The sequence below is a fragment of the Crinia signifera genome, chromosome 1, assembly GCF_055691185.1.
Source record: "Crinia signifera chromosome 1, ASM5569118v1, whole genome shotgun sequence".
Taxonomy (NCBI): Eukaryota; Metazoa; Chordata; class Amphibia; order Anura; family Myobatrachidae; genus Crinia; species Crinia signifera.
Window position 1 is genome coordinate 453,794,766 of NC_139217.1, and position 20,547 is coordinate 453,815,312.

The following is a 20,547-nucleotide window of genomic DNA, read 5'->3' on the forward strand; positions in this document are numbered from 1 at the left end:
TCACTACTTCACCCTCTCTTCTATTTTAAATCCTCGACTCTTCTTCTCCTCATAACTTCTTCATCGATTGGATCTCTCCATGGATGGGTCGGCGGTCTGGGACGACTGCTGGTCAGGCACTTTGGTTCATTTTCTTGACTACCTGCCATGTTAGGCTAGGACCAGATTATTCATTTGTATGTTTACCTGCCACTGTTTGTGGCCAGTATATATTTTTTTTTTCTTTTCTTCTTTTCTTTATTTTTTTTATTTATGATTTAAATTATGTTGATCACTATGTCGATTCAATGATATAACCAGATCTGTAAATGGGAGGTTTCTCCCAGGGTTACCTGTTGAGAATTATTGACAGAACTGCCTTAGGACTATACATTTCGGAGTGCCTCGGAAGAATACTCCTCATCCCACTCATATAGTGAACTGTTATAGAAAATGTTAGAAAATGTTTTGGATCCTCATTGATGCTATTGTAATGTCATTATCCACATTTGGATATACTGTAACATTGTTCTATTTTATGAGATTCAATAAAAACATGTTTGGGGGAAAAAAAAAACGCACTAAGCATACAATAAAGTGCATCATTCATTTTCCATAAAATCAAAGTCAGTGGCAGTGGTGTGTAATTACCAGGTTCTAAAGAACTGGGTTTTAATCAGTTCTATAGGCTCAGTCCTAATCTGCCAATCTTAACTGTTGAGCACTGGATCCCTGGAACTTGTTGTCCTCGGTATGAGGTTCTTTTGCCGCCGATGGCTGGAACACAAAAACTCACCAACGCGTTTCTTCCCACAAAGGGGACTTTATTGCACCTTGATAAAGTCCTAGAGAGGAAACTTTAAACATGGGCAAGTATGTCCAGTACTGTGTGCTGTAGCATTAAGACCACACTGGGCTGCTCACTCTGCGGGCTTCTGGTTTCAGTTTCTCTCTTCCCACATCTCTAGAACTCTCTGCAGACCGCTCTACTAGTCCTGTGCACAGGTGTGGGCATTAGGGCAGAATTCATAGCCCAGTCCTTCTCCACTGCTGGAGCACAAGAACTTCTTCCTTGCTCACCAACTCTAAGATGTATCTCACAAAGGAAGGAAAACATGTACCTTTTATAGGCCACATCCCAATCCCTCCTTGATGATGTTTTCTACTTGGCTACTCCCTTTTTGGGTCATTTGATTTTAATTTTCCTACACCCCATGTTTCTGCAAACCCCTCCCAAGGTCTCATGCATGCAGTATCTGCAACTGTCTAATACTAATATAGTGCTTAACCAGTGCTCGAAGTGGGACGGTATACAGCAGTATGCCATACAGTCACTTCCCCTGCCACTCCTACCCCCCTGCCAATTTGTTTTCAATGCAGTAGAGAATGTGCAAGGGTTGGGATCGAGTATGGGATCCCAGTGCTGGAATTGCGGTACCATTGTATTGGAGGTGTCCCCCCCTGCAGACACCTCTCCATTGACGGTGGCACCGCTTGAATGGAGACGGAAGCATCAGGTCTAAAGTTCACCTGGTCGCCAGCCAATCCCTGCGCGTGGACTGGCTTCCAATCAATAGAAGGGCTTTATTAAAATCTGGCCTTTGTGAATCATGGCTCACAGATTCCCTGCCAATGATAAGCTGTCAAGCGGCAGTTTCTCATTGTTTGGTGGTACTCCATTGGCGAACCACATATGGCCTTGAGAACATGAACTGTTAATAGATCTTGAGGACTGGTTTGGCCACCCCTGGGTTAAAGCAATTGAGCAATGCCATTACTTGAAATATTTACAACTTTAATCAGACTTTTGTTAGTTTATAAAGATATTAATTGTTCAAGCAAAACTTGAAAATGATTTCCCTAAAGTTACAATTCAAATCAATGTACGTAATTCCATACTTCATAATTTACCATTGTTGACTGTTACAGTTTGATACAAATATAATTTTCTTTTCGCTGAAGTGAGAGGTTGTCTGGGAATATATAAAATCATTGCCTGTAGCATAATGTTTCTCAGAACTCATGTATTTGATAGGATTACGTCTTTAAAACCCTTTGATTTTTTTTTCCTTTAATTTGAACCATGAAATGAGAGAGATACAAACCAAAATACATTTACTTATTATTGTGACAATTTGAAATATTTTCCGGACCGTTGCAGTAATAGTACTTACACTAATAACTTGTTTGTAATAAAAACAAGATAAAAGAAGTAATTTTAGTGTATCTCTATTCCTGATAATAAGTTGTAGAGGTGTGTGTTGCTCCAGGAGTAAAATTAGCTGTTGGAATCAGAAGACGAGGAAACCAAAATAAATTCATTGAAAATTAATATTTTTACATCTACAAGCCTCCAAAACATATAGGCCCTTATTCTGGTTCACTCGCAAAGGCAAATTCCTTCTCAAATGGACAAAACCATGCTGCACTGCAGGGGGAGGGGGGGGGGGGCAGATGTAATATGTGCAGAGAGAATTAGATTTGGGTGAGGTATTTTATTTCTGTGCAGGGAAAATACTGCCTGCTTTATTTCTACACTGCAATATACAGTAGATCTCACTTTGAAGTAAAACCTCACCCAAATCTAATTCTCTCTGCACAAGTTACATCTGCCCCACCTGCATGGTTTTGTCCATTTGAGAAGGAATTTGCCTTTGCAAGTGAACCAGAATGAGGGCCATACTGTAGTTCAAGTAACATCTAGCTCTCCGGCAGCTGAACTACAAATTCCAGCATGCCCTGCCACATGACCTAAACCAAAACTGTGGCGCTCTGCCAGCAGATGGACAGGAAAAGGGGCTAAAGGGAATGTCTTTTTTTTTATTTTTTTAAACATTAGTTTTTATTATGTTTTTACGTTACTGAACAAATAATAGGGTACAGAAGTAAAAATAAAATAGGGGAGGGGGACAAATAAAGGAAGAACACACATTGATACATTCAGGTACGTACATATATTTATATATATACATTTATAGTTCAACATTACTATCGAGGTCAATCAGAAGGCGTTCTGAGAGCTCTATGAAGAATAGAGAGGCTAAGCTATATATTGAAACAGAGGCCATTACCGTAACCTTTGGGTATGAATTATGTTCTAGTGGTCCAGTACTCGGACCAACCAAGCCACTTAATTAGTGGATTGGAGGTCGAGGGAGAGTAGCGCACTCCAGCGGTTTCATATTCATAGTGGCTTTGGACAGCTTGTTCGATTTGGGGGATGGTTGGGATTCGGGTGGAACGCCAATACTGTGCAATCAGGGTTTTGGATGCGATCAAGATATGGCCTACGATATATCTTTCATTACTAGACAGACTGTTAGATAGGTGAAAAATAGCCAATTTTAGAGTTGAGATTAGTGCAAAGACCGTAGTCCAGCAATTGGAGACATATGGGCATTCCCAGAATATGTGGAATAGGGAGCCCACATATCCACAACCTCGACAACAAAGATTAGAATTAGCTGGGCTGAATTTATGCAGCAATACTGGAGTCATATATAAATGACGTCATATATAAACGGTGGAGTAATTTATAATATTGTTCGGTATGAGGGAATGTATTTTTAATGCTTAAAATGTGTTGGAATAATTACCACTACTGTATAACCACTTGCCAGAGGTAGATTTTCCAAAAGGTAACCTAGGCCCCTGCATAGGGCCCGTCAGGTCTTAGGGGGCCCCATACAGGTATCCTAACCATCTAAAATGTTCCCAGAGGAGCATTGCGTGAGTACTGTGTGACATCATGACATCTCACGGCTCCGCCCTCACTCCCAAAGTCCCTTGGATGTTCTTTGATAGGATACAAAATGTTTGTGCACACCAAATGGTCTCATTCTATGGGCCAGATTCTCTAAGCTTCAAAAGTGATAAAATGGAGAGTGATAAACAACCAGTCTAATCTAATTATTTTACTTACAGTACCTGTTCCACGGGCAGGCTGGGGTGACAAAACGCTGACCCGGATGATAGATTCCAGGCACTGGCAGGCTGCACCACTCCACTCCTCTCTCCACCAATTGTGACACGGTCACAGGCAGTGGGCGGTGCCAGCTCCTCGTCCTCCGCTGGTGCGTGGCGTGACATCATCATGTCATGTTGCACTTGTGGGGGCTTCCTGCCCACTGCACTGCCTTTTTTAACGTCTTAGACGGGCAGCAGGCGCTGCTGGGACTCGGAGTCTCACTTCACCCACCTGCGGAAATGTATTGAAGAGGCAAGGGGGTGCTGCAGGGATAGAGTGGCCTGGGCCCTAAAGCTCTTTCAGGGTTGCTGTGTCCGGGATAGTTGTCCCCATAGCACCCCCCTGATGACGGCCCTGTTTGGGGGAATGCACAGTGCTGTCTGAGCACTCGAGATCTCCTCCTCTGTCACCACAGTGATGTTGTAGTTCAGTAATCATACCGTCAGCTTGAATGGACATCATAATTGGTAATCATCAATGGATCCCACACCGCTGACCATTTCTATTTCACTTCCAAATTCTAAATTCTCCAATCCTATCTCATCACTCTGCTGGTGGGTAACATAAGGCTAATCTCCAGGGACCTTGTCCAGTAAGTAGCAGTCCATTAAAGGGGCGCACCACAGATTGGAGTTTGAAACTGAGGGGGTTATTCAGACCTGATCGCTTAGCTTCGAATTCCCAGGCCAACCGATCATCGGAGGGATCATAGCGCGTATGGGTTTGCAGCTAATCACTGATCTGTGATTTTTTTTTAAGCCCATTTTTTAGAATCGCACAGGGCGGGATTTCACTTTGACAGGACTATCAGCTATCTGATCGCAGGGCTCTGCAAATTTGCAGAGACGCGATCAGGTCTGAATTACCCCCTGAATTGGGAGTAAAACAAAAATAGAGCAAGTTTTTTGCACCTGGGTAAAACCATGCGGCACTGCAGGAGGCGAGGGTGTAACTATTATAGGTGCAGGGGGTGCAGCTGCTATGGGGCCCAGAGCTGAAGGGGGGCCATCTTTACGGTCTAAGTAATATGTTTTACATATATTTATCACCATCAGTTGCTACATAGGGGGCCCTTAGAAACTTTTGCCATGGGGCCTACGAATATCTAGTTACGCCCTTGGCAGGAGGGCCAGATGTAACGTGTTCAACAAGAATGACTGTGAATGTGGACGGGATGTACTAAAGGGAAAATGCGGTAAAACGGGGGTTTTACCGCATTTTCCTATGTACCATTACCCATCCGCCTCGACTCCGCCGGGCAGGGTTTGGCAATACCCTATAGAAGCCTATGAGCTTCTATCGCCGTCACCACTCCCCTCCCATCTCCATCGATCTCCTCCTCCCCCAGCAGGTGTCACAGCCGGGAGGATATCCGGCTGCAGGGGGGAGGAGGAGATGCCGGGGACACTGACAGCAGAGGTCTCCTTCACTGCACCCCAATGCTAGCTGCATATGTTAGTACATATGCGATAGCATTGTGGCGGCTGGGCAGCGAGGGGCGGCGATGTATATTAATACATCCCGCCCTGTGTGAGAGGCTTCTTCTAGGTCAAATCTTTATTGCAGCATCAATATAAAGCTGTTCAGAATCTGCAAATGCAGCCAGTATTTACTCAGCATGCGTGTATTACAAGCTTCTTTTTTTTTCTTGCCATGCTTCGAAGACAGAATCTACCCCCTCTGTGTGGTAAACTTTTGCAAAAGTTTCAAGATGTATTTATTTAATTCCTAGTATTCTAGAGTTTATATAGTATTCCTGGAAAGTGCAGGATTATGCTGCATCTATTTCTTATGGCTGAAGCACAGCAGGGAGAGTAATAGATTCTGCTGATTCTCTCCAGCTTAAAGTACAATTCTCTGCATAGGAAATGCTGCTGGACTGATCTGCCTTATAGGAATACACACGAAAGCCACTGCATTCAGGAGAACATAAAGCAATTCAATGTATCAAAGGCAGCAATATCCTGCCTATTCTGCATGGTTTAGGGGCTAGTAAAGATTATTATTATTATATTAGGGATGTGCGCCAACCTCCTTGTTTTTCCTTTGGATCTGTATTAATTTCTTGTTTTGGTTTTGCCAATTTCGCTCACATGTTTTTTTTTTTAGGGGGGAGATTTTTATTTACTTGAAAAATTGATTTAAAAAGCCTGTTAAAAATCACATGACATCAGCGCCCCTCCCCTATTTCAGCTAGAGATGTGCAGGCTCTGATTTACTCTGATTTCAATGCAGGATCTTATTGGCTATCAACGGTCAAGAACTGTCATGTGCTTTGGGATAGCCAATAAGATCCTGCTTTGAAATCAGAGTAAATCAGAACCTGCACATCTCTAATTTCAGCCGTCTCCGTCAACTGATCGCGATCGACCATCGAATGATTTTTCCTCTCTGCGTCCGCGTGTAAGTGTACAAATCCACTTGCCTGCTAGTGTGGGGATTTGCACAGGGATGGGGGGGGGGGAGGGGTAGCGTGCGTCCGTAAGGACGGCAACAAACCGGTCTATACCTCTTCTGGGATAGGTTTTACCCTGGAACAGTACATATACAGATTTGCATATCGCAAAAGCAGTTAAAAAACATTGGCCAATAATAAAAACTGACCCGGAATTAAAACTAGGGGAAACCAGGATGATGCTGTGTTATAAACGGTCCAAGAATTTAAAAGATATATTGGTTAAAACTTATAGCCCTGCACCATCCAGGATTTTAAAAGATAGTAGTAGGGGGTGCGTCAGGTGTACATGCGTGGCTTGTAAATTCCTTATACCTGGCAACGCATTCTTAAAGCCACAATCGGGGAAAACCTTTAACTATCAGACACACATTATACTGCAGTACGAAATTTACGGTCTATCAAATTATTTGTCCCTGTGGACTAAGTTACATAGGGAAAACGGAACGAGCTTTTAAAGAGCGAATGTCAGCCCACAAGTCCGCAATTAAAACAGCTATTCAATCGGATACCAGCCAGCAACCAGCTGAATGACATTTCGCTATGGTGGGTCATGGCCTCACCACCATTAGATATCGCATGATCGATCATGTGGCAGAATCGGTCCGTGGGGGTTATAGGGAATTGCGGTTATCACAATGTGAAGTGAGGTGGGTAATGCGATTAGGCACCATTGCACCCGGAGGCTTAAATGAAGCCACGGGGTTAGGTGCGTTTATTAGTATGATGAGTTTAATGAGATCCTGATAGAGCTAATAAATTGCGGTTACTGGATTACCGTGTTGTTAAGGACGCCTGGTCACGGGCACTTGTTAGCGCTGCCACGCCGAGCATGCACGCCGCGTGGACAGACGGTTGGGAATGGCATAAAGGTATGTTTTATCTCACGTTATCTTTAGCCTGATGAAAATACAGTAAATGTATTGAAACGTTGCTGTGGTTTTTGATAAAATATTTTTCTACAAAAAGGCTGGAGTGCTGCATTTCTTGGGGATATATATACACTAGCTGACCCACACGGCGTTGCCCGGGAATACCTTGGGGGTTTTTGTTGCCCGGGAAAACCTTGGGGGGTTTTCAATTGTCAAAAATGCTGTAAAATGTCATCTTCTGCTGTGCCAAAGGCCCAAGATTGTGATTTGTTAAAACCTCCACCATAATGTTAGAATGTGTTTGCATTGATACTCAATGACAGCAATGAAATCAGGTGTGATGTTGTTGTTTGAATTACACCTCTCTTGACTTGATTTCTTGTGTGTGTTGATGAATTCCACATCCATTCCTGAGATTTAGCACCTATGATGCATTTATTTTTTGTGTGTTCAGTTTGTGTGTTTTGTACTGTTTTTGTGTGTGTGTTGTAGTGTATGTGTGTGGTGTGTAATGTATCTTTGCAATGTGCTGTGTGTATCTGTGCAATGTTTAAAGGTGCCCATGCACATTACAATTATTGTATATTGTATCTCAGTTTTGCGATGAGATATGCTTCACATACTTTTTGTACTAGATCTCATCAAGAATCCGAGATGCGATGAGATGTGATATTGTATACAATATTGTATACAATAATTGTAAAGTGTATGGGCACCTTTAGTGTGTTTGTGTGTTGTACTGTTTTTGGGTGTGTGTTGTAGTGTATGTGGGTGTTTCTTGTACTGTGAGTGGTGTTTTATGTATGTGTGTGTGTGTGTTGTGTTGTATGTAACTGTCCAATGTGTAAGTATATCAGGTCGCTACATATATATATATGTGTGTGTGTAGTGCATACTTGCCTACCTGACCCTCTCCGTGAAGGAGAAAATGCTCTGTTCCTGGACTTCCTTGGTAATGTATGAATACCATGTGTGGTGGTGTTCCTTCATTATCTGTTTTCCACATTGTCGATCTTTTTTCCAGATCATCAAACAAGGCAAATTGAACCTTGGGGCCAAATGTAATAGGGGGCCTTATTCGAGTTCACTCTTTCTGACAAAATCCTTCTTAGATGGACAAAACCATGTGCACTGCAGGGGGGCAGATGTAACATGTACAGATAGAAATAGATTTGGTGATTTCTTGGTGATTCTTTGCAGGGTAAATACTGGCTGCTTTATTTTAACACTGCAATATAGATCTCACTTTGAAGTAAAACCCCACCCAAATCTAATTAGATCTGCACAAGTTACATCTGCCCCCCTGCAGTGCACATGGTTTTGTCCATTAAGAAGGATTTTGTCTAAAAGAGTGAACTCGAATAAGGCCCAGGGTGAGAGTTTCAGAAAGTGAGAGGTTTTGGGAGATTTTTTCCATGTTTTTTAAAGCAGCAATCAATTACACTGCAAAACCAGGTTGATTTTGCCATGTAATTGATTGCTGCTTTAAAAAACATGGAACCTTGGGGCCAAATGTAATAGGGTGAGAGTTTCAGAAAGTGAGAGATTTTAGGAGAGTTTTTCCATGTTTTTTAAAGCAGCAATCAATTACACTGCAAAACCAGGTTGATTTTGCCATGTAATTGATTGCTGCTTTAAAAAACATGGGAAAACTCTCCCAAAATCTTTCACTTTTTGAAACTCTCACCCTATTACATTTGGCCCTTGGTGTTTTTAAAATTTCTAAGTGAAATTTCCCTAAAATGGCTTCGAGGTGCACACCACCAGGTCCAGAGATACCTTGTTGCCGAATTTGGTGGCTTTGAGTCCCACGGTGTGTCTGCAATGCACCAGGCACACACACACACACACACACACACTCCAACTTATAATATAGATGATACTGTATGAAATGACCCCCTAACCCCTTCCCATAGCCTTTTCTAGTTAATTTAAAAAAAAGAGCATAAAATCTACAAAAAAACAACGTATTGACTGTATAGAGGACTATCAATAATAGTTCACAGATAAATGCTGTGTGCAATGCATCATAGACACAAAATGTCCCGAGGCATTGACTATAGGGTGGACTGTCAATAATGATTAATTTACAGCTTAATACTGGATACAATAGATCAGAGGCAAAGATGTCCAGACAAAAATAAATTGGCTTGTTTGTAATGGTTAATTGCTAATTAATTTGCCAGCTTGACCTCTTATGTCAGGGACACAATAGTCTCCTCTTGGGCCTGCCTCTTAATCTATGATTGCAGCCACCTGTGTTGATTTAGATATTTGATGAGAAAGTGTAATCAGCACAGGGGACCGTAATCACAAATGAAATGGTAAATCCTGGTGTAGAGCCTTGTGCACCTGACGGTGATGTTATGAGGTCTGAGATATTATTGTTATACAGTAACTGTGTAATTAGTGTTATCTATCTTAGTTTTAGTATCTTAGTTATCTATCTCAGGAGGAAACCTAAATGAAATACTCTGATACTGTGTATCCTTAACGATGCAACAATCAATAATATGCATCAGTATATTAAATAAATACATAATTGTACGCTATCTCATTAGCTGCCCATTATGCATTAATTTATTATACTGGTGCTATAATTGATTGCTCTATAAGCATATGTTTTCCATAGCAATGCTATGGGAAACAAAAGGGAGAATATATATGTTGGAAAAAGTCTAACTCTAGAAGAGAACCACTACTGCATATCAATTGGTAGACAATATAACAACCTCAACTGTAACAAAGAGTCTTGAAGAGACTGTGGGAGATTGTACATAGAGTACCTACTGTGGGGTGACTGTAAGAGTACCTTAGATGAGTGAGGGGGTACCTAAGGTAAGAGTTTATATACCTAGGTAAGTCTGGGTCTACTTTGGTAGGTGCAAAGATGGTTGTATTGTACCTGAGTGAGTGTAGGTGTACCTGAGATAAATATGGGGGTACCTGGGGTGACTGTAGGAGTGTGAGGATAGTGTAGGGGTTACTAGGGGTAGTGAATGTGTACCTGGGTGAGTTTGGGTCTACCTCGGTAGGTGCAAAGATGGTTGTAGTGTACCTGAGTGAGTTTAGGAGTACCTGAGATGAGTGTGGGGGTACCTAGGGGGACTGTAGGAGTACTGATGTTAGAGTGGGGGTATCTATGGTTAATGTAGGTGTAGTTATACCTGGGTGAGTGTGGTTGCATCTAAGGTGACTGGAAGAGTAACTGAGGTGAGTGTGGGAGTACCTAAGGTGAGTGCACGTCTACCTGTGGAAGTGTGGGTGTACATTGGTAGGTACAATGAAGGTTATAGGTGAACCCTAAGTAAGTGCAGGAGTATCTTAGATGTGAGGCACCCAAAAACATTGGCAAGTCTCCCAGAGTCAGTCTCCACTGCCCCCATTTCCCCTGCGGCCATCCTTGAAAGTGGTCTTACTGGGGGAGAGCGGGGGCTGATTAAACGATTCCCACTGTTTGGCATCTTCGTTTCCCCACATTACAAAGCCGCTAATCTGGGCATTGTATAGGAGGGGTGGGTCAGTAATGATGTGAACGGTCCTCCAAGCCCTGTACAGCTCACCTTTACTAATTTCACAGCCCTTGTTGTTCCAGCCTGACGGCCAAACAGTGATGGATCGCCAATCAGTATTCAGTCACGGGCAGTTTTGCCTGTTTTTGCGGCTGTTTTCACCCATGCCGCAACAAGTGAAATGGCAAGGGCAAAAATAGCCACAAAAAAAAAAAAGTACAAAAAAACCAGCAAAAACTGATTTGGCGAATCATTGCAGTTTTCTTCAAAAAGCAAAAAAAAAAGTCAATTATTGAATCCCCCCCCCCCCCCCCCTATATTCATTGGCAACATCACCTCTTTTTATTTTTAGAAGCTTTAGTAAATGTACCCCTTATTATGTGGTCAATTGATTAACCCTTTGGGTGCCAAGTGAATTTGTCAAAGTGGGTGCGAACATTGCCAAGCGCCAGGGCCGGTGCAAGCCCCCCGCCCGCCCCAGGCAAAAAAAAACCTGTGCCGCCCACCCGGGGGGGGAGGGTGCTGACGATACTTACTGCGGCACAGGGGGGGGTGCAGGCGATACTACGGCGGCTGCTGAAATCCCACCAGCAGGGAGCGGGCGGCGGGCAGCGCGGGGGGGAGGGTACGGATGATACTTACTGCGGCATTGGGGGGATGTGTGTGCGGGCGATACTACGCAGGGTAGTGCCGCGCTGAAATCCCCCCAGCAAGGAGCGGGCGGCGGGCGGCACGGGGGGGGGGCAGCGTTGATTCACGCTGGGCAGGATGGGATGGATGCTTTCTGGTACCTCTCTATGGTACCTCGGCGGCTCAGTACCGCCCTCCAGTGGCCGGCACCCTAGGCAAATGCCTAGTCCTGCCTAGTGGTGGCGCCAGCCCTGCCAAGCGCACATTGTTATTCATCATTATGACCTGCAATTTTTACCTCAGGGTTGCCGACTTTGAAGAAATCCTCTCCGGGAGAAGCCCGGAGAGGAATCTAGCAATACTCGTTTTGGGGGCGGGGCTTAACTGTGACGTCATTAAGCCCCGCCCCATTACAAGAAATAGCCGAAATGACAGTTATCCATGGAGGGGGCGGTGCTAAAACGTCACGATTGTGCCGTTTTAGCTCCGCCCCCTCCCCTGAGACCCGCGGATTGCGGCATATAAATGCCGCGATCGGGGGGCTCAGTGGGGGTCCCCCTGATTCCGGGAGGGTTGCCCACCCTTCCGGGGGCCGGGAGGAAGGACCCGATTTTCGGGAGACTCCCGCAAATTCCGGGAGGGTCGGCAACCCTGTTTTACCTTATATAGCTAATATAAGATGTTGGCACTCACAGGGTTAAGCAGTAAGATAGCATTAATACATCTCTTATGGAACAACATTTAAGAGCGAAAAATCATTATATTATTAAATTAAAGGGTATGTACACGTTTTTAATTGCAGACAATAATATTGCTTGTATGATGGAGTCCACTATTATAATTTATAGACCCTTAGAATAATTATTGTTGCCTGTTATAAATAAATCAAAATAAGTATAGCCTGTTTAGCTGAATACTTAACATTGATTTTTCCAACATGCTGTAGCCATTATCCCACGAAGCACTGACAGTAGAGCGCCGCCAAGCCTTTCTCCTGAGCTTTTTGTCATTATAGCACTTTCATTTCAGACAAGTGGTAATATTAATGGTTTCAGCCACTTGAACTTTTCCTATAAATTTGATGAATAATGAAACCTCTCTTATAACATATATTTAGTATTTCACACAAATTGTGACCAGGGAGACCAATTATCAGATTATTTTCATTATACAAAGTATTTGAAATGCTTAACCCAAAACAATATAATGCATGTACAGTAGTAGATGTAGATTGCATTGCAAAGTCAATTATTTCATTCTCCAAAAATACATATTTATATATAAAATACTTTTTACAGTTATGAAATACACCAGAGAAGTCATTGAATACCCATAAGTAGATATTTTGGTACTCTTTACCTAGAAGGGCGCCCACGATTTTGATCGTGGGCATCGTTAGTAAAAAAAAATTGCGTCGGTCGCATCGTATGCGACCAAAAAATCGCATGCGATGCGACCGACGCGATGCCCGCGATTTCCCATAGGGAACAATGTTAAATGTCCCAATTGACCCGATTTTTATGTTCAATGTCTCAATTGACCCGATTTTCCATAGGAAACAATGTTAAATGGGCCACAGAGGCCAAATAGGCACCCTGAAGTGTGAAATAGCCCCCACAATTGTTAACGCCACCCCACGATCAACGTGAACCCAAAGCGTGGCGAGCGCAGTGAGCCCGCGAGGGGCGGCGGTACGCGTCCTACGACCTTTTCATACCCTCACTATCCACGTCGGCGTGGAGTTGAGAATAGAAAGTGTGGCGAGCGGACGCGGACAGCTGTGAAGCCCGCGAGGGGACGCGTATACCTGTGAAGGTGTCCGCGTCCCCTCGCGGGACTCGCTGCGCTCGCCACGCTTCGGGCTCGGTGGCTCGCTACGCTCGCCACACTTTCTATTCACAACTCCACGCCGACGTGGATAGTGGGGGTATGAAAAGGTCGTAGGACGCGTACCGCTGTGCTCGCCACGCTTCGGGTTCACGTTGATCGTGGGGTGGCGTTAACAATTGTGGGGGCCATTTCACACTTCAGGGTGCCTATTTGGCCTCTGTGGGCCATTTAACATTGTTTCCTATGGAAAAATCGGGTCAATTGAGACATTGAACAGGAAAATCGGGTCAATTGGGACATTTAACATTGTTCCCTATGGGAAATCGCGGGCATCGCGTCGGTCGCATTGCATGCGATTTTTTAGTGCATGCGATGCCCGCGATGCCCGCGATAGGCGCCCTTCTAGGTAAACAGTACAGATATTTTTAGTATTTTTTTTTTTTGGTTAATTTTCCAGTCTTTATAAACTTTTCACCCCAATGATATCTATTCTACAAAGTTCACACAAAACTTACATGTGTTCTTTTTCTAAACACACACACAGCCCTCTGATCCTGGAGCTAATACTGGGGCAGATGTATTAAGCTTTAACAAGAGATAAATCCAAGTGTGATAAGGAGAGATAAACGTCCAGCCAATCACCTGCTAACTGCCATGTTACAGGCTGTTTGAAAAAAGTCAGTAAGGAGCTGATTGGCTGGACGTTTATCTCTCTTTATCACACTTGCAGTTATCTCTTGTTAAGGCTTAATACATCTGCCCCATTGCCCTGTGACTCAGTCAAAAAAGGAAAAAAAAACCCACAGAAGCAAAAGCAAAATGTAGAACAGTGACAGAGCAATAAAACCAGAAAATTAAGAAAAAGAACAAGACCAACATTAGTAATCAGCATTCAATACAGGGAGGCGCAGGTGGAATAGGTTCGGAGCAAACAAGACAACAGATGGATCCGCCAGTAAGAACTTACTATATAATTAGCAGGGGGAAGGAAGAGACAAGAGATGACCTAGGTCAGTGGTTCCCAAACTTTTTTGAATCACGGCTCCCTATAGACATTTTGTTGTGGCACCCCTAGGCCAGACATTTCTTATTGAATCGTTTAGAAAAAAAATATAAAATGAAGTAAATTGTGTTGATATGTCATCCTGAGGGTCAGTTATGTGACGAGGGTCAGGATTCGCTTCTGTTTTTCCACATATATTATGATTGGCAGCCGCCAACTCTGGTTTTTCCTGTTACATAGACCATAAATAATTTTGAATTGGCCCTAGGCCACCAATCCAGGGCCCCCCTGCAAGTCCTCCGAATGCACACAGATTGGGAACCACTGACCTAGGTGAACATTTCAAAAGAAGTAACCAATTCAAAATACAAATAGGTGTAATAAAAGGTGGACAGGGCTTTGGTTGACACCTGAAATAGATTGATATGGCTAAGGTTGGAAGGACGACACAAGCACTAGGTCAACATGGCAAAAGGTCGAAATGAGTTTTTCACGTGTTTTTTTAAGCCAACATGGCCGACGGGCAGTATTTCACGCCCTACCATCCACTACGCCATGGTCGGAGAATAAAATAGAGCGCAGCGAGCCATGCAAGTGGACATGGTACACTTTGTTGGTGTCCAAGTCAACTATGTTTACATTCGCAACAAAAAAAATGGTGAGCTATGCTTGCCATTGTTGATCTATGCTTGGGTCAACCTTCCAACCCTGTCAACCTTAGCCAAGTCAACCTATTTTAGGTGTCGATCTAAGCCCTGTCGAACTTCAGTGGTCAATCCAATGCATGTTGACCTAAATTGGGTCAACACAATGATCCATCCCCAACTATAAGTTATAATATAAGTTGCCGAGATGCTTTATGAACATATAAACAAATGATGGCATCATTCACAGTAAGACATCTTAGCAGTTATACATTTTGTAGCATTACATATATATATTTCCAATAGCAACTGTCTTGTTTTGGTTATGCCGTGTAATAGATAATGCCGGCTACGTCATCCAACAAGAGCGTCAGCGGGAGAGCTGGAAGAGAAGACACGGGAACAGCAGAAGAATATCACCGCGATCCGTCAGCAAAGAGCGATGGGTGGAAACGCTGGTAGTCGCCGACACCAAAATGATCGAATATCACGGCAGCGACAATGTGGAATCGTACATCTTTACTGTCATGAATATGGTACGTTCAGTGCAAGAAATGATAGCACCGCCGTAGTAAGACCTGGAGTTATGGTTTTATAAAAAGACGGAGGGACAAATTTATTAAGCCTTTCGAAGTGCTAAAGAGGCCAGTGATACTATCCCAGCCAATCAGCTCCTGACTTTCAAGTTACAGGCTGGGTTTGAAAAATGGCAGTTAGGGGCCAACCAGTGGCATAACTAGGAACAATGCGCCCCCTGCCGATTTCAGAAGCACCGCCACCCAAACACAAAAATCCACCCAAGTAATGGTAAACACTTACGCCTCCTCATGCCGCCGCCACATTCAGGGACCCACAGCGCAGATCTCCGTCTCCTCCTGCAGTGATGAGAAATGACCATCACAAAATGGCTGCCCTCTAATAGCAGACAGTGTTTAAGGATGGTAGAGGAGGCCGCCTCCTCCTCTAGCATCCCTGAAAACTGTCTGCTATATGGGGGCAGCCATTTTGTGTGGGGCAGTTTTCATTAGCACTGCTGGTCAGCAGACGGAGCAAGGAGCAGGAGGAGATGGAGAGCCAGATGAGTCACACACAGGCGAGTCCCGGACACAGACGCGTAACCATAGCCCCGCAGACAGGCCCCCACACTTACTTAGCTGAGATTAAAATTTGCATGGGATCGTGGCCGACTTTGCATTCAGGGCCGCCGACAGGGGGGTGCTGTGGGTGTAGCTGTAGCTTGGCCTCTGAAAGGGCTTGGGCAGCTCATTTTGCCTAACGCAACCCACCAACTGCCTCCGCTGTGCTCCTGCATTGTGCTCGGTGCAGGTACCGAAGCACAGGCTTCTTCAGTGAAGGACACCGGTGGCCAATTAAAATGCTGCACCGGCTTTTGAGCCAATCAGAGCTTGTGTACTGTTAGCCAATCAGAGCGGCTGCCGTTACACGAGCTCTGGTTGGCTCACCAGCTGGTGCTGCATTTTAATTGGCCACCAGAGTCCTGGGGTTGAGGGACTCGAAGCAGGAGTTGGGCAGTAAGTGAAAGGAGAGGGGGGGGGGGGCAGTGGAAATCAGTCCTGGGCCCCAAAATTCCTAGTGGCAGCCCTGGCCTCATTATCAACTAACTCTCAACAGCAAAAACTGTTTTTATGTTTGTAATTCTATCATTGTAACCATTATTATCATTCATTTATATAGTCTAAATGTATTCTTTTCTTTATATCCCTATTTTTTCTATCTGATTTTGTCTGATAACCTGGTTCCTTTAATGTGTAATATAACCTCCTAAGTCCTAGCTGCTTTGTACATAATAAGTGTCATAACGTAATAAGGAAAGAAAGCTAAGTTCCAAATATAAATCTATCCCAGTGTTTTACTAAACACTGGGATATGACCTCGTACACATAACGCACGGCTTCATGTAGACACTGTTGTCACTGCAGTACGCAGTCTACACTAATTCTATTTAATGGTAAAGAAATTACCCATTACCTAAATATATACTGTATGTATACAAGGCAAGGATTTGATTCGCAGACAATTAGGATGACTTGGTCACAGATGCCTACCGGCTGTATACCATACAATACAAACCTCATTATATACAGAGTCATGTCATGGTACTGTGCAATAAATCTAATACATCTGCACCTTACACACACACACACACACACATAAACACACACACACACACACATATATACCTATATATCAAACTAAAGTGAATACACCCATAGTATTGTGAAAAACAATTAATTCAGGCATTATAGCATAAAAAATGGTTTTACACTGAAAATAATAATAATAATAATATATTATAGATCGACAATCAATAGATCATCATGCAATAGGTCGACAGGATCAAAAGGTCGACAGGGTCAAATGGGCAACATGGGAAAGGTAAATAGGGTCAAAATGCTGACAGGGTAAAAAAAGTGTCGACATAAAAATGTAGACACATGAAAAGATCGATATTGGTTTTCACATTTCTTTGGTGTCAGTGTTGAAAACTGTTGACATGAATGAGTGACACGCACACCCTGGCATGGCTTGCTTCGCTTGCCATACTTCGGGCTCGGAACCTCTATGCCGACATGGATGGAGGTAAGAATAAGCCGAATTGAAAAATAAAATCATGAAAAAAATCATGTCAACCTTTTAATGTGTTGACCTTTCGGCCCTGTCGATCTATTGCATGTAGACCTTTTGGGGTAGACCTATTAACTGTCTATCTAGACCAGGGATGGGGGAACATTCAGCCCAATAGCTGTTGTTGGACTACACATCCCAGCATGCCTTGCTACAGTTTTGCTATTTGGCCATGCTAAAACTGTTTCAGGGCATGCTGGGATGTGTAGTTCAACAACAGCTGGAGGGACGAAGGTTCCTAATCCCTTATCTAGACACTGTGAACGAGACCACCCTTTTATTGGGATGCGGTCATTTGGTCTACAGCATTATGGTCGACAGTCATTAGGTCGACACTATTAGGTCGACGTGGGAAAAGGCCGACATGGGTCTTGGTCGAAAGGTCGTTAGTTTGACAGGTCGTTAGTTCGACATTGTCTAGGTCGACAGTTAAAATGTCTACATGGAGTTTTTCACTTTTTTTGAGCCAACATGTGCCGACAGGCGGTATTTCATGCCCTACCATCCACTAGGGCGTGGTGGGAGAATAAAATAGTGTTCCGAGCGCAGCGAGCGATGCGGTGCACTTTAAACTGTGTCCATGTCGACTGTGTTGACATTCAGGTAAAAAAAACAGTGAAAAACCCCATGTCGACCTTTTGACTGTCGACCTAGACAATGTCAAACGAATGACATGTCGAACTAACGACCTGTCAAATTAATGACCTTTCGACCTAGAACCATGTCAAACTTTTCCCATATCAACCTAATGGTGTCGACCTAACGACTGTCGCCCATAATGATCCCAACCCTTTTTATCAGCCATTTCATGTCACACGTGATGCTATATGATTATTATTGCAGTGCATCATGTTTATTGTAATACTTGTTGGTGGTATTTCTGCTTCGCTGACTCAGCTGCTGTCACAGAACCTCTCTGCCAGGGGTCATTAATGGCAGGATCATTATATCATGCAGGTGGCGGGATTGTTTCATGATCCGACCATTGGCAATGCAATTCACATAAAAGTGGTTCGCGTCATTCTGCTGGAAGAAGAAGAGGTACGTTGTTACGCCCCATGTTGCTTTCCAGGATCTGCAGCTGCAGTATTCGGGAATCCATCCATATGTGTGTCAGTGATGATAACAAATATAATAATGCAGACTTGCCTACTTTTTGTTTTGCCCCTCTGAGAGGAGCCGGAGAGGAGACCCAAATGCTTGGAGGGGGCGGGGACAAGGCACCAAGCACCACCCATATTCCATGGGGAGGGGCTAAAATGATGTGAAATTACGTGATTCACGTCATTCAAGTCCTGCCCCCTCGTCAAAGAGCTGCAAATTGTTGAATTTGTTTCAGAGGCACCAGGGGGGGGGGGGGGGGGGGCGCAGTGGCTCTGGGGATCATGCGGGAGACTTGCCCACCTTCCTGGGGGACCTGATTTTTGGGAGCCTCCTGGCTATACCGGGAGGGTAGAGTAGTATGTAATAATGTTACAGCTATGCTGGGTACACACTAGACGATATTATATATACACATTATATATCTGTGAATGGCATTCTTCACAGACATATCGCATTGACCATACCTCCCAACTGCCCCCCAATTGGGAGTCCCCCTAACACAGCAGTGAATGGACGCTGTCCACATGCGCACAGCATCTATTCACAGGAGACGGAGGGACAGGGGCATGGCCAGGAGCTCTTAGAGCACTGGTCATGCCCACCCAGTGCCAAAACAAGGGAGTGGCTTCGCATTCACGGTCATTTCCATTAAACCACACCCCCTTTACACATAGCCACGCCCCTTTCTGAGCATGGTCCTCGTTCCGAGATAGTAGAAATAGACTGTGCTTCACAGTCTATTCTACATTTGATTCCGATGCTGAGAATCCGGATTTGGTGCATCGTAGCGCTACTGTGTATAACCACTGCGCTGCCCAGAGTATGGCCCTTATTCTGATCACTTTGCTAAGTGTTCCAATGTTCTGTGTATATGAATCGAATGATGGGGGAGGTTCCCACAGGCACTCGAATAAATGTTCACATAAAACATCACATAAAACATCCATTCGCGTGTCAACTGGCCGAATTCGGCACGCGGATGTACGGCGCGGGCGATCCATTCACTAGGCGGGGTTTGGTACATTCACTTCAGCCCGAGACATTTTTTCAATCCCGTGATTCGGGATTGAAAAATGTTCAATCCCGGGATCCCGGGAATCCCGGGATTGGTCTCCCTAATAAAAAAGAAAAAAATGACCGGCCCCCCAAATATCAATTTAAATGCCCTCTAACTCCACCCTGCCTGCCCGCCTCTCCCCATCCCCCTGCCCTGCACTGTCACTTACAGAGGTAGTGGTGACAGGCCGCAGCAGGAGCGATGTCCGTCCATCTATCCATCCAGCAGCCGGGCGGGCAGGCGGTAGCAGCCCAGCGGGCATGTTGCTGAGCGACAGTGTGCTGCTCAGCGCACTGACAGGCATGGCGTTGGACAGGCTGCACAGCGTGGCGTAATGTCAGGGGTCACGCTGCTCAGCCTGGGCGCCGTCATACCTGTCATCACAGAGCACACAGTGACAGCGGAATCGGCCACCGGGGGTCCCGGCACAGTACGTAGCAGTCAGTTGCGCAGCATCTCAGCCATTCTAAAGTGCTCACCGCTGCCCGGCTTTAAAAAAAAAAGTAAATTTTGCACTGGGGTACTAATCCCGAAATCCCGGGATTCAAAGCTTCAATCCCGGGATTCAAATCCCGACGATTTTAGGCCTAGATCCAGGGATCCCGCTGATCCCGATCCTGGGATTGGCCTCCCTAGTCCGAGCGAAGTAATCAGAATTAGGGCCTATGTGCTGTGCGATTTTGACTATATAGTAAAAAAAAATCGATAGTGCAAATCACCCCGTGTGTACACAGCATCAGTGAGCGAGGCAATCTGAAACTGCTCCATCTACCCCGGGCCCTGGTTGTGTAGGGGGACCAGCCTAGAAATATCAGCGATGGTTAATGTTGTTGCTGCTGTAACTGTCA

At 44.4% G+C, this 20,547-nt stretch overlaps 1 protein-coding gene across 1 annotated transcript in view; it reads left to right on the plus strand.

Moving 5' to 3' along the window:
- Positions 1–20,547, plus strand: part of ADAMTS12 (ADAM metallopeptidase with thrombospondin type 1 motif 12) — a 405,749-nt gene that overhangs the window by 239,941 nt on the left and 145,261 nt on the right. The window contains exons 4-5 of the mRNA XM_083151803.1: positions 15,232–15,428; positions 18,496–18,579. Of these exons, the coding sequence (XP_083007929.1) occupies positions 15,232–15,428; positions 18,496–18,579 (281 nt within the window). The remainder of the gene's footprint in view (positions 1–15,231; positions 15,429–18,495; positions 18,580–20,547) is intronic.